The 26876-nt window shown below is 59.4% G+C and overlaps 3 protein-coding genes across 7 annotated transcripts in view; 1 reads left to right on the top strand and 2 right to left on the bottom strand.

Moving 5' to 3' along the window:
* The window catches only part of LOC308221727 (putative RNA-binding protein Luc7-like 1), a 39248-nt gene extending 38172 nt beyond the window's left edge, over positions 1 to 1076 (bottom strand). For 4 of the 5 annotated variants that reach the window (XM_080618933.1, XM_080618931.1, XM_080618930.1 and 1 more), the window contains exon 1: positions 899 to 1076. In XM_080618933.1, coding sequence (XP_080475059.1) covers positions 899 to 959 — 61 coding nt within the window. In that variant the 5' untranslated portion in view covers positions 960 to 1076. Of the gene's footprint in view, positions 1 to 105; positions 177 to 898 lie in introns of all 5 variants that reach the window. The other variant, XM_080618934.1, reaches the window with a different exon arrangement.
* A 3162-nt stretch (positions 1077 to 4238) lies between these two features.
* On the top strand, positions 4239 to 4958 carry PERCC1 (proline and glutamate rich with coiled coil 1; the record flags this gene model as incomplete). Its single annotated transcript, XM_080618701.1, has 1 exon — positions 4239 to 4958. The coding sequence occupies exon 1, from the start codon at positions 4272 to 4274 to the stop codon at positions 4956 to 4958; it is 687 nt and encodes a 228-aa protein (XP_080474827.1). The 5' UTR covers positions 4239 to 4271.
* A 936-nt stretch (positions 4959 to 5894) lies between these two features.
* CLCN7 (chloride voltage-gated channel 7) lies at positions 5895 to 26278 on the bottom strand. The gene is made up of 25 exons (XM_080617707.1): positions 26118 to 26278; positions 18712 to 18783; positions 17512 to 17583; positions 17233 to 17298; positions 16548 to 16680; positions 16097 to 16206; positions 15378 to 15458; positions 14938 to 15000; positions 14308 to 14391; positions 14045 to 14138; positions 13559 to 13623; positions 12987 to 13103; positions 12615 to 12669; positions 12012 to 12072; positions 11103 to 11241; positions 10736 to 10829; positions 9276 to 9445; positions 8901 to 8952; positions 8496 to 8623; positions 8269 to 8354; positions 7840 to 7972; positions 7690 to 7749; positions 7181 to 7357; positions 6994 to 7074; positions 5895 to 6902 (listed from the first exon to the last, which is right to left on the bottom strand). The coding sequence occupies exons 1-25, from the start codon at positions 26253 to 26255 to the stop codon at positions 6816 to 6818; spliced, it is 2418 nt and encodes an 805-aa protein (XP_080473833.1). The 5' UTR covers positions 26256 to 26278; the 3' UTR covers positions 5895 to 6815.
* Between the last annotated feature and the right edge of the window lie 598 nt (positions 26279 to 26876).

The raw sequence follows: 26876 nt of genomic DNA, 5'->3' as shown, positions 1-26876 counted from the left end.
TTTTTTTTCTTTCTAAGCTACACTTTTAAAGTTACTTGTGAAAAAAAAAGCAAACACTTTTTTTTGTTTTTGTTATAACAGCTTTAAAAATTGGTTGTGACTCACGGCTCGATGAACATGAGGCTTTTCTGCAACTCCCTTGCAGATTGATGTAGGCAGGCAAAGATACACTGAACCTTTATAAATAAAATAGAGGGGCCACAATTGTTCAGTTTGTATGAAATAAAAATATGGGAAGCAATTCAATAGCAACTCAATACACAAAGAAAGAAAAGCACTTATTCACTTACGAAACAAAGTGCAAAGTACCTGCACAGCCCTGCTAACGTGCCAGAGGGGATTTAAGTACTCAGCAAGACGCAGAAGGGAGATACAAACCGCAGCGGGAACATATTTTGCACAGGCTGTCATTTCTTTTCTTGGACAACAACTACAGCGGCCGGCTCCTGCAGGCAACCTACCTACACGCCTCCGTGCGTACGGCGCGGCCTGGGCACGGAGCCTGCCCTACCACCTCTCTCTGCGGCAGCCAGGGCCCGGAGCGGCGGGCTCCTCCCAAGGCTGGCCCACGCCGGGCGCTTTCTAGGGCCGGGGCCGAGGCGACCTACCACTACCGGGCTCCCTGGGCCGAGCTCGCCGGGCCGCCCAGAGGCGCGCCGAGGCCCGGGCTCGCTCCGCCGGCACCGCCCGTCGCGCCGCTCGCTCGCTCGGCGGCGCCGGGGCCAGGCCTCTGCGGGGCGGGCCGGGGCTGCGGCTCTGGCCCGCCGCGTCCCCCGGCGCGGGCGGATCGATCGCGCCGCAGGTCCGGAGCGGAGGCAGCGGCCGCGCCAGGCTCCGCGGGGGTGAGGCGGCGGCCAGGCCGCGGCGTTTCTTGCAGGCCCCGCCTGCCCCTACTCACCGTCCCGGGCCGTGCCCATGAGCTGGTCCAGCAGGGCCCTCATCTGGGCCTGGGCCGACATGGCGGGCGCTGGCCGTGCCGCGGGGCGCGGCGGGCGGGTGGCTCCGGCCTGGGCGGCGACGGCCTCGACGACGGCTCCGGCCTCAGCGGCGGCAACGACTCGCGGCGGGCGCTGGGCGGAAACAGCCCCTCCCGCCACCGCGCGGCATGCCGGGACCGGTAGTCCGCCGGCGGGGCGGGGCGGGGCGGGGCGCGGCTGGGCGGGGGAGTGGGATGGCGCAGCCGAGCAGCCGCTCCGCCCCGGCGCCGCAAGGCCCTGCGGGGAAGGGTGGCCGAGTGCCTGCCGCGGATCCCCGCCCCAGCGGGCGGCTGCCGAGGAGTGAGGCGGGGATCGGGCTGCGGGCGTCTCGCTGGGCCTCAGCAGCAGCGCTGCCCCTGGGTGCCCCAGCACCCATCCCCAGGCCTGACCGTGTGGGCCCAGTAGCGGGCCACAGCAGCTGCCGAGCTGTGCCAAGCCGTGCCAGGCCATGCAGAGCCATCAACAAGCGGTGCCAACCCGTGCAGACCCATTCCCAGCTGTGCAGTGCAGAGCCACTGTGGGCAGGCGAGCGGGTGACATCAGGGGGCAGACCAAAGGGTGGCTGTAGTTTATCAGCTCCTGCTCTCTGTGTTTGCCCAGCAGTCCTCCAGCGGGATGGCTGCTGCTCCCACCCCGGCCTTACCAGTGTGTTTGGAGAGGGGAGGGGGAGTGCTGCGGATCCAGAGCTGGTGCTGGTGCCCAGCTTTGCCCCTGCAGGATGCCCCAGGGCTGCTGCTCTGGGAGGGGAGGGTGACAGCCATGGCCCTCTCCTTGCCAGTGCTGCACTTTGCCAGAGGCTGGGACCTCCCCCTCAGCACCAGGGGACCCACTCAGACCCAGGGTGCAGGACGCTCTGCCCAGGGTGGCAGGGAGAGCAGACCGGGAACTGGGGTCACCCCGAGAGCAGGGGACAGGGCAGCTCCAAGCAGGGCTCTGGCTGTCCCCAGCCCCGATGGCCATTGTCCCCAGCACAGGCAGTCACAGGGTCTGGGTGCTGTGTCAGGCTCCCACCATGCCATGCCCTCCAGCCATGCTGCATCTTCTGGCCATCTGTGTCCTCAGCCACCATGTGCTTCTCAGCAATCTCCAAGCCCCAGCCGTCTGTGACCCCCAGCTGTGCCCTGCATGGCCACTCTGGCACTTCCTGTTGCCGAAGCAGAACTCTGGCCACAGCCACTTTGGGACTCGAGCTGCTCGCCATCGTCACTGTCCTCAGTCCCTCATGTGGGTCAGCATGGTCCCACAGCAGAGATATGGGGCACCCCATCCACACTGCAGTCCTCGGTGCTGGTCCCAGCCATGGCGCTGCCCCAGCTGCTCTCCACATGTCATGATCCCATCTCTGCATCCATTGGCACTGCGTGGCCAGAGCCACCACCCCTGGGCACTCAGCCACATACCCCTTGGGACCACAGCACCCTGAAGTGCCATCTCCTGATGGTAGCCATATCGTGCTACCTCAAAAGGTTCCAAACCCCATCCAGGGGCTGGTCAGGGAGCCCCACACCTGCCTTGGGGAGCATGGAGCTGGAGATGGCAGGTCCAGACCCACATGAGGGCTGCACAGCACCAAGGGGCACCCCATGGAAAGGCTTCAGCCAGTGCGGCAGCAGCGCCTGTTTGCAGAGGCACGGCTCGATAGGCAGTGTGTTCTTCAGAAGATCCCTACTCCAGGAGTCAAAATAGCATGAAATTCAATTTTACGCCTATTTGGCAAAGCTTGATTTCACCTCCAATCAGCGCGGAGATAAGAGCCCTCGGCACAAGTGCACGGGCAGTTTGGCAGCTGGGGCTGCCGATTTAATAGGTGAATTTACAGGAACAACACTTGAAAATCCCCTGGCTAGTGAACCATTGAGGTGAGCCCTGCCTTCCGTCCCCACGTCCCTCCCCGCGCTGCTCTCCCGTTGCTGGGTGCTAAAGCAAACCCCGGCTCTATTTACCGAGTCTACTATTACAATACAGCTACCAAATATTTGCCAGCCGTCAGCTCGCTGCTCCGCTATAAATACTTCAGGCCCAGGTGGAGGGACGGGAAGGGGGAGCGGCGCGGGAGCCTATGCATGGCCAGGCGGCAGCGCCAAGGTGAGTGCCGAGCTGTGGCCCCAGGCGATGCCCTCCTGCCCCGGGGTGTTTCTGTGGCTGCGGGTGGCGGTGGGGAAGGCTGGCCCCATCGCTGGGGCAGCCCCACGTCCCTTTCCCTGCAGCTTGGAGGTACATAGTGCCTGTGGAGGCTGAGCTCCAGGGCAGCATGGAGGCAGGGATGGGGGTCCCGCTGTGGGGAGGGCACAAAGAGGGATGCTTGGTGACCCAGAGATGGCAGCGGTGCTGTCTCAGGCATGGCAGAAGGACTTGTCCCAGGAATTGTTCCCTGCCTCATGACCCTCTTAGAGCTGGGGCAATGGCATGTGGCCAGGGATGCCCAGCAGTGAGGCAGAGCTGGGGACCCATGGGCACAGTTAGCACTAACTACGGGGGGCCTCATCCAGCTCAGCAAGACCCAGCTGCGGCCAGAGCCCAAAAGGGCAGTGCAGGGAGGTGGCCGGGGTCACCCCATTGCAGGGAAAACCATTGGGCCATTGTGTGGGCAGGACATACGGCTCAGTGTCCCAGGTGGCGAGCCCATGGTTGCAGGGTGGGTGCCGAGCACCATTCAAGCCCATGTACAGCCCCAGGGGGAAGGGGAACATCCCTGGGGGATGTCACCACTGCCCCTTGGCTCATGGCTCAGGGGATGTCCCCACTGCCCTACATCCCACGAACTGGTGGAGACACCCATGCTGCCCCATGTGCAATGACCTGGGGACATTCCCATTGTCCCATGTTGCATGGATTTGCATGGACATCCCCACTACCCCACATCCCATGACTTGATGGAGATGTCCCTGTTGCCTGATGCCCCAGAGCTCAGTTAGGATATCCCCACTGCCCCATATCCCATGACTCAGGGTTATGTTCCCACTGCCCCATCTCGCATGTCTCAGTGGGGGCATCCCTGCTGCCCAATGTCCCAGGGTCAGTGGGGCTGTCCCTGCTGCCCCATGTTCCATGTTTCAGGGCAACGTATCCACTGCCTTGTAGCCTATGGCTTGGTAGGGGCATCCCTGCTGCTCCATGTCCCATGGCTTGTGGGAGATGCCCTGCCCTGCCTGCTGTACGGCACACCACGGTCCCTCTGCCCCCTTAGGGCCAAGCGCAGTGCAGCGGGTCAGGGGGTGCGGGGTGCATGCCACCTTCACCCGCTCTCCTGCTCGCAGGGTGAGTGCAGGCCCCGGGGTGCCCCTGCGTGCTGACATGGCTGCAGGTGTCATCCGGCCACTGGCTGAGCTGCGGCTGCCCTCGCCCTTCCCGCACGGCCTGCTGCTGCCCGTGCGCCCCGAGCCCAACTTCCCAGACCTCTCCGAGGAAGAGGATGAGGATGAGGACGAGGATGAAGAGGAGGCAGCAGAGGAGAGCGCAAGGCCGGAGCCGGCTGTCCCCAGCACTGCCGAGCCCACGCTGCAGCTCCTCAGGTTCTCGGAGCTCATCAGCTGTGACATCCAGCGGTACTTTGGACGGCGGGGCCAGGACGAGGCCGCTGGCAGCCGCGGCGTGTCCGAGGACTGCGGCTCACCCCGGCACACCGAGCCCGAGGTGCCGCGGGGCAGCCCTGGGGCCGTGCACAGGCTGGGGCCGCTGGCTGAGCTCTTCGAGTACGGCGTGCACCGGTGCCTGCCACCCCGGGCGGCCAGCGGCAAGACGCAGCGGCTGGAGAGGAAGTACGGCCACATCACCCCCATGCACCGCAGGAAGCTGCCTCCCTCCTTCTGGAGGGAGCCGGGACCTGGCCCCGCCAGCCTCCTCCACACCGGCACCCCCGACTTCAGCGACCTCCTGGCCAACTGGACGGTGGAGCCGGGGCTGGAGCTGGGCACTGGGCGGGAGCTGCAGCCGGAGCCAGGCCGCCCGGGGCTGGAGGCCGAGCCCTTTGCCGGGCTGTGACCCCACCGTGGCCCCCAACCTCGCCACGTGCCACCGGTTAATGATAAACCTGGCAGCAGCGGTGCCAGCGCTGGGCACCTGGAGCCGCCGGGGCAGAGCCGGCCATGGGACGAGTGAATAAATGACTCCCGCCAGGCACCAGTGTGTGCCATGTCCTTCGTCACCCGCCGCCGGTGACAAAGGGCCACTGTTCAGCCCGGCCCTCGGCACAAACCGGCTGCCCCGGCAGTAGGGAAAGGAGGGAAACGCTGTGCCGGCAGGAGCCAGCAGCCCGTGTTTACTCTGCAGCCCAAGTCAGTGCATCCCAGTCCCTTATCTCAGCTGCGCCGGGGCAAAGGGCAATGTGGGGCTTCACAAAGCACCCGGCTGCCAGCACCCAGCAGAGACCCATCACTGCCATAGGGACCCGCTGCACCCCAGGGCTCCCCTGCCCTATGGCAGTGCTGGGGAACCGGACCCACATGGACAGTGGGGCCATCCCCTGGGGCTGGGAGGGCAGCTGGCCCTTCCCCACAGCCCCCACCACCGGGACCTGGCTGTTACCAGGGCCCAGCCGAGGCATTCCCTGCTTTGTGGCAGCTCTTTGTTGGCCATGAAAGGAAAAGCACCCGGGAAGGGGCAGCCATCCCCTGCCTTCAGCACGCCAGCCCTGCCAGGGGCTGATGAAGGTGGGCAGCACTGGCATCACCCCCTGCAGCCCCCTGACTTGTGCCTTCCCAGCACCAGCAGTGGGGATGGGGTTTGACTCAACCCCAGGGGTGCACCAACAGACATGGTACTTAAGCCATAAAGTGGCATCAGGGAAAGGGAAGCAAGAGCCAGGCAGCAGCACAGTAAAAGTACAAACAGACTTTATTTCAGCACAGTATCCCACAGTCGAAAGCCCCTCCAGGCACCAGGTTGCCTTTGCCCGAGTGAGGAGGATGCAGGGTGCAATGCCAATGTGAGGAGTACAATGGTGGGAGATAGGGGAGCTGAGGTGCCAGGGCAATGCTTCCAGCCCCTGGCCAGATCCAGGGCTGGTGGTGGGCTTTGGGGTGCCTAGGCTGGCCCAGGCTGCTGGAAAGGGCTGGAAATACATGCAGGGGTGCTTCTGGACCCCAGCATGGGCAGAGGAGAGAGGCAGCAGCAATAGTGGGAGGAGGGCAGGAGTGGCAGAGGGGCACAGGCTGCCCCAGAGGAGGCAGCTCTCCCCTACCTATCCCTGCTCAAACCCCAGGAGTGTCTCCCCAATGTGTGTGTTGGGGTCAGAGTTTGGCCAAGGGAGTCAAGAAACAGCAGAAGGGCGCAGCTCTGAACCACAGGAGCCCCTTTTATTGCACAGTTGAGCAGGGCAGAGACACAAGCACCTGCCCCATGGCTCAGCTCAACCCCGCCAGCAGCAGCACGGGGCAGGACACAGCCCTGGAAGCAGGAGGAACCCCACCATGTCCCCCTGCTCCCCACACAGGCCCTGTGGCAGGGGCCAGGGCAGGGCTAGGTCCCATACAGCCTGGGCTGGGTAGGCGAGGCAATGGAGGCCATGTGCTGTGGCAGAGGGTTATGCCCAGCTCAGGACACTTCCACTCCCCTGGCACGCTCCAGCCTACACCCAACCCTCATGGAAAGCCTATGCCAGCAGCTAATGGAGCCAAGGGTGCATTTCGACCCCTTAGGGAAGCAGAGGAAAGGGTGAGAAGAGGAGGCAGTAGATGTGGGAAGGCAGCAATAGGCAGGAGAGCCAGGGCAGCACGGCTGTGTCAGTGCTCCAGGCACCACAATGCCTGCACAGGCTGGCCCAGGCCTCTCCCGCAAAAGGGGGCCCCAGCTCCGAGGGGCCGGGGTGAGTCTCCCTCCGCTGGGCAGAGCCACCCCACATCACGTCTGTGCCAGCGAGAGCTCCTCCAAGCCTTCCTTGCCCAGCCGGTACCTGGCGAGGTCCTTGCGGGTGACCATGCCCACCACCTGCCGGGACAGGGACACGGTAGAGCCCCACGCTGGCAGGCAGAGCGCTGGGACAAGCCCCGGCTGCCCATACCCAGCGAGCAGGACTCACCTCATTGCGATTGTTCACGACCACCAAGTGCCGTAGGCCCAGGGCTCGGAAGAGCTTGAACACCCGTGGCAGAGATGCCTCCTGCATGTCAGATGGGATACATGGGCTGTGCCATCCCCAGCCAGCACCCATCACTCACCCATGACCCCCAGGATGTTAGGGTGGCCCAGGGGTCCCTGGCCATTACCTGAGGCACAGTGTAGGGTGAGGGGTTCATGAACTCGCTGAGGTCGATCATGCACTCGCGCTCATCCTGGGACACGTGGATGGATTGGATGGGGGGGAAGCGGGGGTAAGCATCCCGGAAATCCTTCAGCTTCAGCCGCCGCTGCACCAGGCTGAGGTTGGCCCTTTCCACAAAAACCTGGGGAAGAAAGAAACTGTTGAGGACCATCCTGCAGCACTGACAGGCATCAGGGCAACGCACAGGGGAGGGAGGGAAGAGGGCAGGAACATGAGGCAGATGGACCATCTGCAGAAGAACTGTTTCCCATTCACTCAAGGGCTTGTGAGCCCAGTGGGGTGCAGGAAGATGTTGGGGTAACCCCAGCACAGAATGGAAGCCCCCACCCTCTCCTCAGGTGAGCTGAGGTTGGTGACAGGCACCATCCACCAGCTCCTGTTTAGCAAGACAGGCAGGACAGGGGCACCAGGGCTCAGACACAGCTCCCATGGCTGCCACGCAGCATCACCCACCTTGTGCTTCAGCAGGACGATGAGCTGGGAACGTAGGATCAAACCCCGCAGTCCTGCCACCTGTGACAGAGCACGGTGCATGAGATGGGGACGGGGCAAGGGCTAGGGTCCCATTCCACAGCCAGCTCTCACAAGTGGCTCCTGGCTCACCTGTGTGGTGCCAGGGTTGCTCTCCACCACCGGGAAGCCATTGTGGTTGGAGGAGGTGTCACTGAGGATGTCCACAACCGTGCCCACCCGCTCGATCCTCCGCAGGCAGGTGACGGGAGCACTCATCACCTCCCTGCAGGGAAGGCTCAGTGTGAAACACAGCCCCAAATGCGGCACCTCCCAAATATCACACACACCACACTACTCCCCCAGCCTCTGCAGCCCTGATGCCTCCTCTGTTCCCAGAGTCTGCCAGGGACACGGGGAGGGAATGCACCGCAGGCCACACTCCCTGCTGGGGAAGGAGCTGGGCTGGCGGCACCACACAGCAGTGACCAAAGTGTGTCACCACCTCTACTGCCAGCTCAGGCCAACAGCGTGATCCAAAAGCCACTGCCCCAGGATTGGCAGCATCCCCCAGGCACCTACCTGGCTGTGAGGGAGTGGGACGTCACCGGGGCCTCCCAGTGCAAGAAGGGCACGCTCTGCAGCTGGATGTGCATGTCATAGAGCCCCTGCAATGAGAGCCGAGCCATCAGGAAAAGCCTGCTGAAATGCCAAGGAGTACAGCAGCTCACCTCGGAGAGAGGACACCGCTTGTCCTTGGCCCTCCAGCACCACCAGCCCTGAAACCCAGTGAGCACACCAGCCCTCACCTCCACAAAGTAGTCTCCCACAATCTTTGCTGTCATCAGCACCAGCATGATGGGGAAGCCATAGGTGACATTGCCTGTTGCCTCCATCATGATGACTGTGAGACTCAGCGTCATCCGCACTATCCCACCTGCAGGAGACACCCAAGGGGTTTGGGAGTTTAGGAAAGCAGGGAAGCATGGGGTGATGGTACAGAACACCAAAGGTGCCCGAGTCTCTGCAAGGTGATCCAGGATTACCAACACAGACAGGGGTGCCCTAGACAAGCCCAGACCTCACTAGCACCCCAGTGCTGCCTGTGCTTGGCAGGGTAGCTGGGAAGCTGACAGCAAGGCTGGGCTTCAGCCAGGGAAGCAGGTACCACCTTTTCCCATGCCACCTTCACCCCAGCTCGAGCAGGCACTCACCCAGCTGTGCAGCAGCTCCCATCAGGGCGTATTTCCCAGGGTCAGCCCAGATCTGAGCAGAGGAGGAAGAAGAGGCTGAGTCAGCTGCTGGTTTCAGGGCACCCAGAGATAGCGAGCAGTGCCCTGGCCCCCACCCTCCCTCCGAGAAGTGGGGAGGAATGCCTGAGGCTGCCTGCGTGACCCAGCAGCTGGCAGGGCCCCATTGGGACAGGGGAAAGCCCAGACTCAGCTCAGGAAGACATCCCATTCCAGACTGCTGTGCCAAGCTCTCAGCCGGCTCCGTGCTGCCTGCACATGCCTCTTGCCCAGAGGCAAGGGAGGAGGACTGGTGCCATGGCTTCCACTGCCCAGCACCCCTTCCCACCAGTGACTCACAGAGCCTTTGGTCAGGTAGGACAGGGAGATGCCAAAGAGCCTTCCCCAGGCAGCGCCGATCAGCAGGGAGGGGATGAAGACCCCCGCAGACACCGTGAGGCCATAGGTCCAGCAGGCCAGGAAGAAATACATCAGTGTGAACATGCCCAGTGTCATGGGGTTGTAAGAACCTGAGGTGGGGAGAGAATAGAGTTAGTGCTGGTCCTGCAGCACGATGGATTACAGCCATAGAACAGACAGCAGCAGCCCCACAACACACTCCCAGCAATGAAAGCCCCTCTGCCATCCCCGCAGCATGAGCCTTTCAAACCAGCTCTTTAAGTTATTTCTGTCCCCTCAAAGGCCCTGCCAGCTGGCCAGGGCCATCCCAAGCCATCCCATTCCACTGAATCCAGCACATGCCTTCCCTTCATCTTGTGACCCATGATGACCCATTCCCTTCCAGCCCCAAGGTTCCCAGCCTCCCACAAGGCATGGTGACGAACTCCAAAGCCCCGAGGGAAAGCCAGTGCTGGAGGACAGAGGTGCTGGGGAGCTGGCAGAGGTCCTGCTGCCAGCCCTGGGATGAACTCAGCAGGGTTGTTCTTGCAAACCCCGTCGTGTCCACAGCTCCCATGGCTGCTCCAGCCAGGCCCAAGCTGCCCCTCGGCGCAGGCTGCGCCATCACAGGGAGACCTCGGGACTCAGCCAGCTGCTATTTTAGGATTGCTGAGCAGCTCAGTCTGGTTTAAATGAGTACTTTGCAACCTCTCCTTCACAGGGAGGTCAAGAAACCGAAGCCCTGAGCCAGGGAGGGCCCAGCACTGCAGGAAGCAGCCCCAAGACCCAGGACAGTGATCACTTGGCTTCAGATGGCCAAGCCACACTCTCTGGGCTGAGGATCTAGCTGTCTGCTCCCTGTCCGTGTGCAGCTGGGCACGAAACTCGGGCCAGCAGGCAGAGGGCACGCTGTCACGCTAGGTCCAACGGAAACAGGAGCTGGAACCTGGGAGCCAAACTGCATTTCTCAAGCAAGTCCAAACCTCAAGATCCACCTCCGCAGCCTGCCCAGAAGGTAAAGTCATTCTGGGGCAAGAGGCCCTGCTAATGGAGAAAACAGCCAGGGATGTTTCTAGGACGGAGCTCAGACAGCAGCGAGGAGCAGACATGCTCCCACGCAACTCAAAAGCAACAGCTTGGAAACACGCAACAAAACCAGGTTCTCATCCACAGGCTCCCAAGGCCACGGCCCTCTGGCTGAGCTCACAGGTGCCACCAGTTCAGCATCCATCCTTCCTCCTTCCACCACTGCAGGAAAGCAGTGGGCACAGTGCTTTGCTGGATCCCATCCTGCCCTCATGGGGCTGTGCTGATTAACCCCTGCCTTGTCCCACGAGCAACCAGGAAGCAGGTCAGCCACCTTGCACAAGCCCACCCCCATTCTGCTCACATTCAAGGACCTGCTCACCAGACGCACAGACCTGGAGCGTCATGGAAGAGGTTGACAACGCTCTTCTCAGGTGTGTTGAAGAAGGCAGTGGCCATGGAGTTGTACTCTCCATCAGCACAGAAAAGCTGAAGGGGGAAGAAGACAGAGTTAGAAGTGGCAGATCCAGCTGCCAAGGCTGCAGGCTCAGCGGGACTTGTGCTGGCGAGAAGGCAGTGCTGTGCAGCAAGCACAGCAACACCAGGCTTTGGCTCTGCAGCTCTGCCTGCCACGGGGAGCACTCGCTGTGAGGTTCAGTGCCACAAAACCCAGCAGGGTCTTGTCTCCCTGCTCAGCCCCTCAGCTTCAGACCAGGCTCAGGGTCCCCCCACACTGGGGAGCCATTCTCCAGTGTCTCCTACCTGCAGTGGGTATGCCACCGTGCTCCCCTGAATGGGCTGGCAGTCTCTCGAGCAGTAAATCATGACGAACCCCACAGTTGCTGTCACTGCTGCCACCAGCATGGCCTCAACCACCTGGAGGCAGGGCCTGTGGATGTACCTGCAAAGGGAGCAGAAGAGTGAGGGTGGCACCCGGGGTGCCAACAGGATCACCCACAGCCTGGCTTGGCACCCTACATCGGGCATACGGACAGGCTGCTCCCTTCCCACACCCTGCCAGGCTGTCCTGCGCTCCATCCTCTGGCAAAGCAGTCGTGGGGACTGGGCTCAGAGGCCAGCAGCAAGAGCAGCTCTGCCCAGCCAGCCATAGCAGACCTGCCTGTCTTCCCTGCCCAGAGCCGGGCACAGATCCCATGGGCAGCTTGGTGTTGTTTGGCCATGGGGACAGTGCAGAGCTGAGCCCAGAAAGCTGCAGCCCAGAAAGGCCAAGAGGAGTGAAGCACTGGAAGCTGCTGCAGGCCCCTCACTGCTCCACAGGCCATCCCTCCCTGAGGCCACGAGGCCAGTCCTTGTGTTTGAAACGCTGGTGACAAGCACTGGCTGCGCCAGACTGGGCTTGGATGGCTTTAGCAGCTCTCTCATTACTCTCAGAAGTGTGTATGCTCAGCGTTTGCACTTCTTTGGGCCCTCATGTCACTGAAGCGCAATACCTAGGCAAGGTCAGAGCAACAGTGGGAAGCTGCGGGTCACAGCCTTGACAGCAGGCAGTGAGAGGCACATGGCATCTTTGCCCCCCAGCTTCCAGGGCTGCTGTTGCTCGTGTTAAGTGTGAGATAATGGCCTTGCTCTGGCTGGAAATGCCACTTTGAGGGTGCACAGAAGGTGCCAGCCAACCCATGTCAATCACCTCAGTTACCTGTGAGCTCTTACCTGATCCGGAACATTGTTAACCAGTAATTGAGGGCATTGAACAGGGCCCCGAGGATCCCACCTGCAAATGAAGAAGCAAAAGCTCAGTACACGGGTCCCAGGCTCTCCTATGGCTGCCCAGGACACAAGGAACCTGTAAAGCTCAGGGAGACACCAACAACCCCTCCAGTGCGATGGCAGCACTGGGACACGTGGATGCTGTCCCTGCAGAGACAGCCAGGACCTGACACCAAGAGGAGCCCCACAGCAGCAGCAGGGTGGCTGGGGCCAGTGTCACAGTGCTGGCACTAGGCAGGCAAGGGACAGGCCAACTCCACAGGGGTAAGGGCAGTTTGAAAGCCAAGGGCTGCCCACGACTGCAATGCACTAACCTCAAGGACTCTGCAGTCTATGGATTAAAGGGCCTGCCTTTGCTACAAGGGTAAAGCTTGGTGCAGAATCCAGCTCTCACTCCCACGTAAGCCCCACAAGCAGCCTGTGCTCCAAAGTTTAATGCATTTCCCATTCTCCCTGGGAAATTCTATCCCAAAGCTTTTTAGACTCAGACAGAGAACAGAGGAAATTATTCAGACTAATCAAATCGAAAGAGCAGCACTCTCTTACCAACCACTCCCATAAAGATGAAGATAGGAATTTCTTGGATTGTGTATCCCATTTTCTGCAAGCAAGAAATGGATGTCAGGTCTCCTGGCCCATCTGCAGCCCCGCAGCCAGTCACTGCTGGAACAGCACAGGCCTGCAGCCCCCAGAGCTGCCCCAAAACCTCCCCTGGGCACTCCACAGCCCCAGGCCCAGCCATGGCTGCAGGAAAGGCTCCTGCTGGGGTTGGTGGAGCTGGGCTCTGGCCAGACCCACAGCCTGCAAGGACAGAGCCTGCCTCAGCCTCTGGGTGATGCTTTAAGACAGTCCCAGGCTGCTGTGGGCTGCTTGTAACCCTCACAGCAGAGCCCTACATGGGGAACATCTGTGCTGTACCTCGTTATCAAACCTGCCAAAGTTGATGAGCCCGGGGCTGGAGAGATCCCAGGCATTGCCGTGGTAAACGCTCAGGACAGAGTTCAGAGTGAACGTGGAGATCATGGAGGCAAAGAACTGGAAGGAGATGCAGCCCACAGTCACTGCCAGGCACCCCCAGCCCCACTCTCTCACCATGTGCCCCCCCCCATTTCCCCAAACTGCCCCTCCAAAGCCCCTGGGGAGAGCTTGGTACCACAGTGGGGGCCAAGGGACCACACTCCCTGTGGCAGCACTCTGGGCAGCTTACACCAATCAGGGGCTCACTCCTGTTACCTCTCCTTTGCCCTGGGGCACAACCCAAGGAGGTCCCTTGGGAAGGGATTGGCAGCAAGATGGAGCTAAGCCAGGACCAAATTCAAGCTGAGGACCAGGGCAAAGAAGGGGAATGGGATGCTGTTCCCTGGGATGTGTTACACATGGCTGCCTGGCTGGGGTAGGGACAGCAGGAGGCTGGGACTGCAGGGCATGGGGAAAAGGCAATGCCTCACACTGCAGCCCGCAATTTACTGCTTTGGCTTTCCGGCACTTACAATTCTCCATGTCAAGAACTGGTTCCAGAAGGAAGCCCCTTCCTCCAAGCTGAAGAGGACACCGCCTGCAAATGCAAGACACAACCACCTTCACAAGGGGCACATGCCACAGACCCCTAACCCACAGCACCAGCTGAGGCACCTAAATTCATCCCAGCCCATGTGCCCCATACAGTCCCAGACCTCACAGGCTCCAGTGAAGGACCAGAAGCCCACCAAGCCACCAGTGATGGGGCAGTACCCTCCACTGCCCTCCTCCATCCCAGGGAGGCAACATCTGGGATCTGAGACAGATGACCCCACACCTCCTCTCTTCTTAAGACCTGTGGCATGGCCAGACAGTTTGCTGTGGAGCTGGGCATGTTGTGGGAGGGCTCCTGCAGTGCCATAGGCAGATCCCAGCAGCTGTCTTTGTGCAAGTGGGAGCCACCTCCTGATGAGATCCACATGCAGGCAGTGTCAGTGTCAGAGAGCCAACACACGTACCCACGGGGGCACCAAACGCAGCTGAGACGCCAGCAGCAGCTCCAGCTGAGACAAAGTCCCTCTTCTCTGTGTCTCTGCGGAAGTACTCGAAGATCTGAAACACCCAAGCAAAGGCAGGTTTAGGGCTGGCCACAGGAATGACTTTAGTGGAGACACAGCGTAGGCCATATGTGACCCAAGCCACCAGCATGACCCCAAGGAACAGCCCAGTTTGGGCACAGGAGGGGCACCTGCAGCACAGCCCCTCGGCCCTCAACACCAACCTTGAAGTCTCGCTTTAAAGACGTGGATCTTCCCTGGGAGATCCCAGCAGCAATCACTGCTCCAGAGTGAATCATGGGTCCTTCCTATGGGCAGTAGAGCAGAGTCAAATTGGATAAGGAAGAACCCCAAGGACAGTCAGGGATGCATGAATGCTGCTCACAGGGTTGCAACCCTGAAGAAGCTGGCAGGAGGATTTGCCTCCAGGAAATACAGACCTTGCCATTTTCCCCCTTTAAATCCTCATTCTGTGAAGTGGCTCCTGTGGCCACCTCCTGTTCTCACCAGCACTTCCTCCAGCCCTGGAGACAGGAACTTCCCCTGCTTGCCTTCAATCCCAGCAAGCTAGAAAGGCTCCAATAGGGCACCCAGGTCTCCCCCATCTAACATTTGCAGGGACAACTACTGATGGATGTGGACCACTGCTCTCCTGCCCTCAGCCCAGCCACACACAGCCTGGCTTGGTGGCACCACACACACCAGGGTGTCACCTTGGCCAGCAGACCAGGGAATAAAACCAGGAAGTCACTGCGGGGCCCCTAGCCCAGGGCTGGCAATGGGCTGCATCACGTGTGCCAGCAGTGGGTGACAACATGGCAGCAGCATGCCAGAGATCGCTCTGTGCACATCACCTTCCCAACAGCCAGGCCACCGACCACCGAGAGGATGACTCCACAGACTTTGATCACCAGGGTCTGCAAAACAGAGATGACAGGCTCAGCACACCACACACAACCATGGCAGCCATGGGGGACACAGACCCAACCAGCCACAGGAGGCAGTGACCCCGGAGAGGTTGTGACTCTCAGCCCCCTGTTGTGGCAATGGGGTTTGGCCAACTTCCCTCTTGGACAGAGCAATAAGTTACCTAAAGCTGCTGTCCCCAAAGCCAGGGCATCCTGGCTCATCCCAGGGCAGGTGGTTTAACCACCCAGCACTGGGGAGAACAGCTACGGAGCTGGGCAGTGCAGCAAGGAAGCCAGGAGCTTGTGCCAGCTCCTCCTCTGTCACAGTACAGCAGGACCACCCCCAAGAGCAGAAGGCACACATCCCACCACCTCCTGCTTCCTACCTTGAGGCGGACAACGTGCGGGATCTTCACACCATTGAGATAGCATTTGATCTGGGGAATGCCGCTGCCAGCTGCGACGGGCTGTGGGGAGCACGGAGAGCATGAGTGGCTGCCACGTACAGCATGGGGACACACTGGCCACCTTAACCCTGTCTCTCAGCACAGGGCACACCAAGCACAACCTCCGGGAGGCTCAGAGATGAGGCCCAAGGCTACCTACAGCCTCTGGAGGTGGGCTTCAGAGAGGCACCCATTGCCCCTAAGGGCAAATATGACAGGAAGAAGGATCTGGCGGGGTTCTTGGGGGACACTAGGGTGTTCTCACCACCATGTCATGGCCAGGGACCTGGCGCTGCAGAAGGCTCACACTTGGTGGCCAGAGAGAGCAAGGGCAAAGCCACAAAGCTTACTGCTGACTCCGAGTGGCCTGTAGGGAGCCATTGCCTACTCCCAGCCATAACCGGCTCCAGTCTCTGGAGCCCATCCTCTGCTCCAGGCTCCTGGCTCAGAACTGTCAGTCTGACAACCCCAGAGAAACACCACAGCCCAGCTAGAGCCAACACTGAGAACTGGGGTTACCAAGAGCTAATCTGGCAGAAATGCATTTGCTATTACATGAATTTGTATGTTTTCTGGAGACACGATCTTGCTTCCCCATGTAAAGAACTGGGGCAGGAAGGACAGGGACACACCAATCCAGACTGATCCCAAACTCTTACCTCTATGAAAGCAACGATCACGGAGCCCACCATCACCACACTGGCGTTCAGGGTGGCCCAGAGTAGCAGGGAGAAAGACAGGCCCCCTTTCTCTGTGAACTTGTCGATGTCTGCGGAAGCAGCTCAAGGAAAGACCAGTATTGTCTGGGTACCATCCCTCCCACCATGAGCGAGTGAAAATGCTTCTCGGGCTGTGCCAGCACAGCAGATCCTGTGCACTTAGGGCAGCCAGGGCTGCTGCAAGGAGCCTCCCCTGTTACAGCAGTGCCCAGGCACAGCTCAGCTCTGCAGAGCAGCCAGGCATATGGGAGCACTTTGGGTGGCAGGGTCTGTGCCACCAAACCCAGGCAAGGAAGTGCTGTCCTCTCCCCCAGCACCCTTCTTGCGGGCACCAGGAGCACAGATCCCACAGCCCCGGCTGGCTGACGGCTATGGCTCCATGGGAGGATACTGCCCTTCACCACCCGGTACTTCAGCCCAGCCAGGTTCTCCACCACGATGTCGATGAAGCAGGCGACGAGGCCAGTGAGGATGCCGATCATGGCACAGATGACCCAGCGCTTGATCTCCACTGTCCGGAAAGCCTGAGGGGCACAGAGCCATCAGAGCCCACTGCTGCCCAGCCCGGGCCCTGCCAGCAACAGGGGGACCCCAGCCCACCCAGCCACCTTCCCCAGCACAGCTCCAAGCCTGGCAGCTCTCCTAGGAGCTGGAAAGCCAACACTGGCTCACCCAGGATTGCAAAGCCTGGCAGGGCCCCTCTGTGGGATCCCCAACAGCAGGCTGCTTTCCCAGCTTGTCTGCCCCTGTCAGGCCCCTCCTGTTGGGCTTCTTGCTGCAGCAAGACTCCCAAAGCCCCCAGGGCAGATGTTTCATGTTGCTCCAGAAGTCCCTCTGCTCAGAGACCTACCCCATGCCATTGGCTACCATGTGCATGCAGGCTAGCTCCCATCTGAACCATCCTGTGCTGGGTCCTTGCTCCTGAGGTTTTAAGGCTTGTCACAAGTTGGCCTATCTTTAAACCCACCCTGGCTCTGAGCACAAACTCCTCTGGCATGGAGAAGCTCCCCAGGAGCCAGGAAGGGGGAACAGCTTCCTGGGCTATCCCAGCCACAGGGCCAGTGGGCAAGACTCACTGTGTGGTTTATCCTTCTCTCCTCCTCCAGGAACAGCTGATTTTCACTGTTGTCATAGTCCAAGCTCTGCACCAGGAAAGGGAAATGCTGTTACTCTCTAGCACAGGGGAACAGACACTTGTGCTGGGGAGGGCTGCCCTCAGGCCCTCACCCCTGCCTCTCCACACCCTCGTGTCATTCCCTCCCTCAAACCAGCTGCTTCCCCACTGAAACCCCTCAGCTGGGCAGCCACAGCCCTCATCCATGTACCTCACCCACTGCATCCCAGAGGGCACTTACCTCATACTTGAGCGACAGGAGCTTCTCATTGTGGGGGATCTCGTTGGGATGCTGCCGAGGGAGCTCCGTCTCCTGCGGGATGTGATGCATAAGTTAGGACAGCCAGGTCTCAGTCCAGCCCTCCCCTCTGGCACATAACTGCTGGTTTAACACTGGTTTTCATGCTCAGGAGAGGCAGGAGGACTGCAGGCAGGCTGGGATCTGGGATGATTTTCCACCAGCTGGTGGATGTATGGGATTTAAGGCAGCTGGAACGGGCTGTGAGGTGTACACCCTCATCCACCCTCAGGAGGGACTCTTCCCCATGAGCAGACGGAGGGATTGCCCAGTCAGGTACCACACTGCCATGCTGATCCAGCGCTGCCTCTGGGCAGCTCCATGCTTCAGAGGAGGGCAACCTTTCACCTCAGCAGGAAATTCCTTCAGCTGAAAGCAAGCAGCTATTTCAAACCACGGGCTTGGGCAGAAACCAAATTCTGATTCCCAAACACCTTTGACCGCGCAAGCTGTTCCCAGCTCCAAATTAGGGCATTTACTGAGGATGCTGGAGGCACCCCGCACCCTTCCCTGGCCCTGATTACAGCTATGGCCAAAGCAGGCCCAGCCCGTCCTCCGAGGGACTGGATTAAGGCATGTTCCTTCCCATTTCAGCATTCCACAAGAAATATTTAGCAAAAGTCTTCTCATTTGATCTTTCTACAGCTCTGGAGCTGAAGCAGGAGCACCCGGGGAAGAAAAGCTTTTCATGTGTGCAAGTGGGAGGGGGGATAACTTGAAACCTGAGTGTTTCTGCAAGATGACCCCTCTATCACTAACCCTGCCCCCAGGGCTGAGACATCTCCCCCCAGCTGCTGTTACTCCGAGCTGGGCAGCAGGAGAAGCAGCTTTAAGGAGCGATCATCTCAACAAGGAAGAAATCCCTTCCCATCAGACCCACCTGTGGCCCTTGTGCTGCCACCCAAAGAGGTGCTGTCCTTGGCCCAGCTTTCCCCAGGTAAGGGGAAGCAGCAAGGGTTAAGGCAGAGGGCAGAGCAGCAGGGAGCTGCCAATGCTACGATGGTCACCCAGCCCAGGAGGAAGCACTGGAGCCCTCATGGAGTAAGTGGGATGTGAGGAGAGGAATAATAGCAGTTATAAGCGCTGCTAGTGGAAGAAGAGAAAGGGGCTTGGTAACAATGAGCCCCTTTCTATGCCACTCACCAGCTCACGGACATCCTCGTTGAGGTCCACATTGCTCAGCTGCCCAATGCGCAGGAAGGAGGAGGGAGTGAGCTGAGGAGAGAAAGGAAAGAGGGGTCAATTCCTGAATGTGCTGCCAGCCCTGGCAGGAGGAAGGAGCAAGGCACACGTGTGCTCGTGCTCAGCTCCCCTTGCTGAGCTCTGCCTGCCACCACCAGAGCCCCTGAGGTGCAGCACCGGTAGAGGACCGCTCTTGGAGGGCACACTGAGGAGGTGGGACCCCAGAGGAGCACAGGCAGCAGCCGCCTGCCAGAGTTTGGGCGAGCTGCTCCAGCCTGCTGGCTGGCAGAGCCGGCTCACCTGGGAAGTGCCAGACAGCAGCAGCTCGTTTGGGACGGGCAGCCCCGAGAGCTGGTGAGAGTCACCAACAGCCTCTGGGCAACGAGTGGGGTACCCCAGCAAACCTGTGCTGAGCAGCATGCTCCACACTCCCCTGGAGCAGGGCAGGGACAGACCCCCTGAGCAGAAAGCTCCATCTCCAAAGTCACAAGCACACAAAGACATGCTGGGGCCAGCCTCAGCTCACACACCCAGACAGCAATAAGGGATGGCCAAGAGCACATCTGGCTCTGCCATCCGCTCCATGGGAGCAGTTCCCAGCCAGGGAGATGAGCACATTGGTGTGTCCATCTCCCCCTGAGCAGCCAGGACTGAAGCAATGGCTGGGCTGGCTGCCAGCCGATGCACACAGGAGGAAGCGTGTCACGCTGCTTCCATGCAGCAGCACCAGTGCCTTTCCAGCATGGTGATGGGAAGAAGCATTTGCATCTCCCCCAGGGAGCACGTTCCCCTTTCACTGGTGACCACTCGGGCTGGTTACTGGCAGCACAATTGCATCACATGGGAGTTTTCGAACTCTTTGGGGCACTTTTCATCTGGCCAATGCAGGCAAGGGCTTGGGCTGCACCGAGCCAGCCTCCAGTGGGGCAGTGCTGTGAGGGGACCCAGCAGAAGCAGCACGCTGCCATCACCCCTCTGCTGTTGTGAAACACCAGGATGCACAAGGGTGCAAGCAGCACTGTCACTAAGCACAGCCCAAACACCATTTCTCAACAATCAGATCTTCCCCTCCGGAGCCTCACCCCTCCCAGCTGCCTGGCTTAAGGACTGGAGAATAAAAGCAGGATGGTGAGCAGCAGCAGGGCCCTGCCATGTCAGTCCCTCTGTGCCAGCAAGCTCGCAGATCCCAGATAGAGCCCCTGCTGCTTTAATCCATCAATCCCGTCTGGAACATGAAGGCCAGAGCAGCCAGGAACCGTGCACATCACTGCAGATGAAGAATATCCCTTTGTGTTTGCAGCCTGACCTATTTTCCCATTTCTCTGTCTGCTCCACGTTCCCATTCACCCCCTGACCTGCAGGCGGGTTTTACCTCAGCTCCTTAAACCGTCTTCGGTGCTGTTCTGTCCTCAGCAGCCTGAGCCCATAGGAGAGGCTGAGCACAAAGTGCTCCACACAACCGCTTTGAACACTGGTTTGGCAAGACCAGCCTGGGCTTTGTTTCTGGTCTGTGATGGCTCCGCAATCACAATGGAAAGGATCCAGGTGGACCTTTATCCCAGCAGACAGAGCAGACTGCTGTGAGCTGGGCACACTGAAAGCTGCCACCTCCCTGGGGGATGTGGATGGGAGCTTAGAGTCAGGAGCTGCCTGTTTCAGTCCCTGCTGGTACCCAGCTGCTCTGGTGGCAGCAGAGGTCCCAGCTGGGATCCCACTGTCCTAGGGAGGTGGGAAGTACATGGCCCTCACCCTGAAACCCTGGCTGGGACAAAACTGAGACCTGCCAAGGGAACCCACCTGCACCCGGCTCCAGGAAGAACGAAGATTAAAGGCTCTCTTAAGTGCCACAAGTATAGGGCAAGATGAAGGCAACAAGATGGAAGTGGTCACTCATGCTCACGCCTGGGCTCAGACCTCAGGCACCAAGCCCTCAGACAAGACCAGTCCTTCAGGGAAATCCTTATTCTGCTAGCCACAGGGTAAACAAAAAGATCAGACATGGCTGAACTGGTGACACTCCCCTATCCCCATTCCTTCCCTATGGAGAAGCAGCCAGGAGGGCACTGCAGCTCCACTCACAACAGATTAGGCAGCAGTAAGTCCCAAGCACAGATGAAGGGAAAGGAGCAAAGGAGCTTCAGTTGAACCGGAGCTTCCAAAACCACAAGCATAGTGTTTTCAATATGCCCCCTCAAGTCCTGGCATCCCTGTGTCACTGCGAGCAGAGCTGGCTCCTGTCTTGCCCAGCATGGGGGAATCACATGCTGGGAGGGCAGGAAAAAGCTACTTTCATCAGCTCCTGACTTTCAGAAGATGAACAGGAGGGATTCAAGCAGCCAGGAGCCAAGACAGAGATTATTTGTGCATGGCTCATCGGGTCACCGAGCACATGGGCGGCACTATCCTCCTTCAGATGTTTTTCAAACTCAGGCCGAGACAGCTGCTGACCTCGGGTACTTATGATGTTGGCGTGACCATGGTACAATTATCTCCACATAACAACACACACTGTTGCCAAAAGGCAGAGGGCACAGAGGAGTTAACAGCTCTTCTGTCCCCAGAGAGGCTCTGGGGCCAGCGAGCCTGCCTCCAACAGAGGCACACAAACAGCAGCAGCACCCAGCATTCAGCACTCATCCCGTTTGGGTGGTAAAGCTAATTCCTTACCCATTTCGAGCTCCGCAAAGAGATGTCTGGAGCCCTGATCTGGACCCAAACTGCTTAACATCTTTGTCAGCAGGGCAGTTGGAATGCTGGTGGCAAGGCTGCTCCTCAGAGGGAGCTCACCAGGCTGCAGTGAAGCCCCTGAAGTTCAACAGGGGTAAATACAAAGCCCTGCACTGGGATGGATGTACCCCAGTGGTTAGCAAGCAGCTCTGCTGAAGAAGTCCTGCAGCAAACTGGTGGAGCATTTGCAGAGGAGCTGGTGGCACAAACCTGCAGAGGAGGTGGTCAACTGCCTCCGGGGTGGTGAAAGACCACAGCCAGGAGGTGTGGGGAAGGGATCCCAATGCCTCCACTTGGCACCTGCAGTACCACACCTGGGACTTGGCACCCAGTTTGGGATCCCTGGGACAAGAAAGGCACAGGAGTGAGTCCAGAAAGACAGTCAGGGGCTGGAATGCACGGTAAGATGGATAAGGAGAAGCTGGTGATTCTCAGGGAGATGATCTTGCCATTTTTGGATGCCTAACAAGAGGTTACAAAGACAGAGCCAGACCTTCCTCAACGCTTCACATTGATGGGACACAAAGCAGCAGAGGACAAGCTGCAGCAACGGAACTTCTGATAGAAGTTGGTGACAAACGACGGTGACACACTGAACCTGGGCCAAAGAGGGTGCAGAGTCTGTCCTTGGAGACACCCAAACGTCCACCACACGTGGTCCTGGGCAACCTGATCTAAGTGATCAGCTCTCAGCAGAGCCTGGGCTGGAGACCTCCTGAGGCTGCCTCCCCCTTCATCACGCTGCCATTCAGTCCAGCACCACTCTGAGACCGGAAAGAGCAAATTCAGGATCAATCTCAACAATAAAAACAATCTGGGAGAAGATCTCAACCACCCATGCCCCAAAAGGATTATCTCCAAGGTCAGGCAACAACAGCAGTGAATGCAGACAGCAGTAGCAGCCCAGAGCATCGCAGGTCAGGATGGGAGACAGCAGCACTGCTGCCAGCATCCCCATTTGGCAGAGGTGATAAGAAGCCACGCTGCCATACATGATGCCACAGCAGCATTTTGCCTCCAAGCAGAGCAAAGAGCAATCCCTGTTTGTGACGAGTAGAATGACTTTAGTTGAGGCTAAAGCACTGCAGAAGTAACCCAGGCTGTGCACACAGTGACCCAGCAGTGCCTCTCAAACACTGCTCTGAAGAACCATAAATAGGGAGCGCCTGACTCCGCTCCACAGCCCATTTCCACAGGGATAAGCCAGGACACCCCCCACTCCCAGTGACCACCGCTAGTGTGAAGATACCCGCTCCCCCATACACTGCCCCTTATCACTGTCTTGCTCACTAACAAACTGGAAGCATGTGGCTTCCTGTGACCAGTGAGATAAAGCATGGCACAGACCGCACCCGGAGCCCACAGCTGTATTGCAGAAGCAGTGAGAGGGAAGGAAGAAGATTTCCAGCCCCAAAGCTCTCTCAGCCCCAGCATGCTCTGAGACCCTGGTACCTGCCTGGGTGGGAGGGACGGCTCCAGGCTGCAAGGCTGTGTCACTGGGTGGCTCACTGACAAGGGAAGCCCTGTCACTGGCTATGGCAGCGCATGGGGGATGAGCTGCAGGGCTTTTGGAATCCCCCTCCTCTGACACAACCACAGCTGTGATGCTCCAAACCAACACAGCCATCATCCCCGAAATGCACCATACCAAGAGAGAACAAGGCTCCTCACCTCGAGGCCCATAAGGGGGGAGAAAGCATCCAGACTCTCCCTGTGCTGTCACCACGCGGTTACGATTCTGTCTCCAGCCTCCTGCTGCCACTCCTGGGCCCAGTTGCTCCTTGCCCCTCGCCTGCACCAGGCCGGGAGATGTTGTTATTATCCTGACCTCTCTGCTTTTCTCCAGGCACCTTGATCCATGTGCAGGAAAGCAGTGCAAGGTTAAAGCAGTGCTGCAGTCCCAGATGATGCACCCAGCCGAAGGACTGGACTTGCTAGATCCCCTCTCCTTGGGAAGGCTCCAAGGACAACGGCTTTCCAGGGACTCCAGCTCCTGGCAGCAGGCAGGCAGGGACAGGCAGCCTCTTTGACAGTACCCAGGGGATGTGCAACCTGCAGGAACCAGGGCTCACCCAGACTTCTCTTTCCTCCCTCCCCCCAATCAAGATATTGTGATTGCAGCAAGCACAGCCCTCCGGCTCTGCCTCCCAGCCACAAAGACTGCATTCTGCAGCCTGTTTTGTGAAGTTACAAGAAAACAAGACAAACAAGGTTTAGAAATGTAGAATAAACACTTAGGGGTTAACAAGGACAAGCTGCTCAGCAGCAGCCTGGTCCACATTACGGTGACCCCCTGCCCAACCCCCCTGTTCCAGACACCCGCTGGAGCAGGGGCATTATACCAATCCCAAAGTCAAGGCATTTTAGCACAAACACGGAGCGTACCTTTGATGGGTAGCGAAAGGGAAGCGTTCTTTTTAGAGAAATGCCTAATGATGGACATTGGCTGCTCCCACTACAATTTTCCAGTTTTCAGCCTAAGAACTGACACACAGCTCGAGAGCACAGGAAGGGGGCAGCCCATGGCAGGCAGCTTCTCGCTTCTTGATATACTTGAGGCACTAGAAAGTCCTGGTGAGAGGACAAAGGCTCAGTCAGCCCTGAAGCAGCGCTCAGCTGGCCATAAAACCAGAGACAACCTCAGACACAGCCCTGCAGCATCCATTCCATGGTCATGGGCACATTTATCCAGCCCCTCCTCACCTCCCACCCACAAGTGCTCGACCTCAGTCTCTCGCAGCAGTTACCCAGAGACTGTGTTTCCTTTTGTCACTCTAAGGTCAGTTTCATTTCTATTAACCAAGCACAGCTGTTGAGAACAGAAAGGGAGGAAGCTCTACTGGGGACATTTTTATTGTATTGCCACAACCCAAGTTTAAGCCTCCCATGAGCTGAACAGCTCCAGTCTCTGTTTCTCTGCCAAATCTGTCCTGCTTTCCTGCTTCAATCTAAAATGGCATCAAGGTCAAAGGAATGGTATGAGAGAGAAACAGCTGCCCTGCACCAAAAAGCAACCCCAGCACTATGGTGACAACCCAACCACCACTGCCAGTTGTGGTCAGGACAGCTGTGGGCTCAGAGCTCCAGCAAGGTATTCACTCTCCTCCTTTGCTAAGGAAGATGCCACGTAGCACCTTGTCACCAGCTGGGACCTCAGCTATCCACATTGTGAAGGGACACGGTGACGATAAATCAGATCACAGGGCTGGGTCTCCACCACCCCTGCTGTAGAGGGGCTCAGGCATCTCTTCTAAGCCACCAGAAAAGCCCTTTCCCAACTGATCCTCAGCCACGAGGTTTGGTTAATCCCTTCAGGCCTGCAGAACCCACCATGTGGTCTTCAAAGACAACCCGTGCTGTACATACACAGGGCTTGTTGTACTGGCAGGGAGCTTATCTGCACTTTCACACCAAAGCAGTGCAGTGGCGGAGGCGACTCCTCCAGCCGCCATCCCTCACTCCTGCAGTGCCACGCAAGGCACTTCTAGCCTAACGAACCCTAATTAGCCTGTTCTGACTTGCCCAGGAGAAGGGCAGCACAGAATCATGCTCAGCAAGCTGTCCCTGCTAACAGCTGCCAAAGGCTGGCACTGCTCCCTGTCTCAAGTCTCCCACCAAACTCTTCATAGGAAGTCTGAGGACATCACTTGCCCCTCTGTCACCCGGAACTGACACAGAAGCACCCCATGGATCTGACCCAACATCTGACCCAGACCATGGCCCTCACTCAGCACAGCTGCTCAACCACAGCTTTGCTTTATAACAGGCACCAAGTGCCGTGGCCAAGAGCCAGGGTGTGCTTCAGTTAACCACACCACATGTGGAGGAGAGACTGCCAGGCAGAGTAACAGCCTCTGGGTACACTGGAGAGAAGCTTCTCTTCAGTTCATCACCCAAAATTAATCTGCAAGAAGAAACTGGCTTCCCTCTGCAACATGGCCCACCTTGGACCTGCTGTTTGCCAGTGTAGCTCCGCACATATCACATGATGCCCACCACCAAGCCAGCATTAGATGCTCTTGTGCCTGAGCCCAACCTGTTGGTTTGGGCAGCACCAGTGTTCCAGGCAACGTGGTCTCCAAAGGAATGGCATTAGTACAGATGATGGGCCCCAGCAGGCAGGGCAGGGACCACCTGCACCCATGGCCGAGGAGTGGGTAGGGGGCAGGTCAGCCCCGCAGAGCTGCAGCAGGGCCCTGGTACGGCACCGGTATCACTGGGAGCTGGCATCTCGTGACGGGAGCCGGCTGCAGCGGGAACTGCCCCGCTGCCGGACACTGAGTCAGTCCCACGCTCAGTTTTTCCTGCAGGAGTGACCCGAGGTTCCAGTGTCCCAACCCTGGTTCTCCCCCACATCGGGCTCTGCCAGGTTCTGCTCTCCCCGGCTCGGAGGAGCCCCGAAGAGCCCCGACCTCCCCCGAGGGCTGCTCAGGGCGCAGAGCCCCAGCAACCTGCGGCTCTCCATCGGCAGCTCCAGCCCAGCCTCGAACATAGTTAAATGCTATGGGGGAGGAGGACGCATACACGACCCCAGTCCTCAGGCCCAGCCCGCGTCCGGCTGCCTCTCAGGGCGGTAAGCCCCGGGACGGGGCAGACCCCTCCCGGTGCCCCAGCACCTCCTTCCCAGTGCCGGCACGCACCTGCCGGCTGCCCGCCGCCGCGCCGGGGCCGGTGCCGTTGAGCAGCGGGGTGGTCTCTCCCGCTCGCCCGTCCTCATCGTAGTCGTCCTCGTCGCGGTCGCGGCCGGACCAGGACACCTTCTTAGCGACGTTGGCCATGCAGGACGACGGCAACACACACCTCCACCGGACCCTGCCTCACCGGCCAGTCATGTGATCGCTGGGCCACCGCCCTCACGTGAGCGCTACGGCGGCCGGCGGGGGCTGCCCTGCCCCGCTGCGCTATGGGAGTTGTAGTCCCGTCGGCCCCGCACCCCGGCCTCATCCCGGTCCGTAGCCGCCACCGGGCCGGCCTTGCCGCGCTGGGGCTGCCGCGGGCGGGACAGCGGAGGCGGAGGCCCGGGAGGTTTCAGGGCCGCAACGAGGACTTGCCCCACGCTGGGCCCAGGCACACCCGTATCTGGGCAGCAAGGCCCCGCCACAAGCTCTCGGGACGTGTAGAGGGGCCGGGGCCGGTGCTGCCCCCAGTCTCCGGGCAGAGCGTGCCTCAGGGCAGCCACATGGAGCGCTGTGTGTGCTTCACCCGAGCCCCCAGCCCGGCCCAAAGCTCTGCTCCACGCGAGGAGCCCTTCGCACGGGGCCAGGCACACGGACAGCCCGCACTCGCGCTGGCACCTCTGGCTCATCCCAGTCATGGGCTTTTCCGTGCTACAACTTCCCCGAGGGTCTGACTCAGTGACAGATGCTGGTGGTGGCAGGGGATGAGCAGAGGTCACCCTT

This window comes from Psittacula echo, assembly GCF_963264785.1.
Source record: "Psittacula echo genome assembly, chromosome: 5".
In the NCBI taxonomy this organism is placed as follows: domain Eukaryota; kingdom Metazoa; phylum Chordata; class Aves; order Psittaciformes; family Psittacidae; genus Psittacula; species Psittacula echo.
This window is presented reverse-complemented; position numbering and strand designations above follow the sequence as displayed.

Coding starts and splice junctions, on each gene's coding strand:
- CLCN7 (XM_080617707.1), bottom strand. CDS start 26,255: ATGGCCAACGTCGCTAAGAAGGTGTCCTGGTCCGGCCGCGACCGCGAC. Junction 12,073..12,614: donor CATCTTTATGGGAGTGGTTG/GTAAGAGAGTGC, acceptor CTTCATTTGCAG/GTGGGATCCTCGGGGCCCTG. Junction 8,624..8,900: donor GGGAGCTGCTGCACAGCTGG/GTGAGTGCCTGC, acceptor TGTCTCCTGCAG/GTGGGATAGTGCGGATGACG.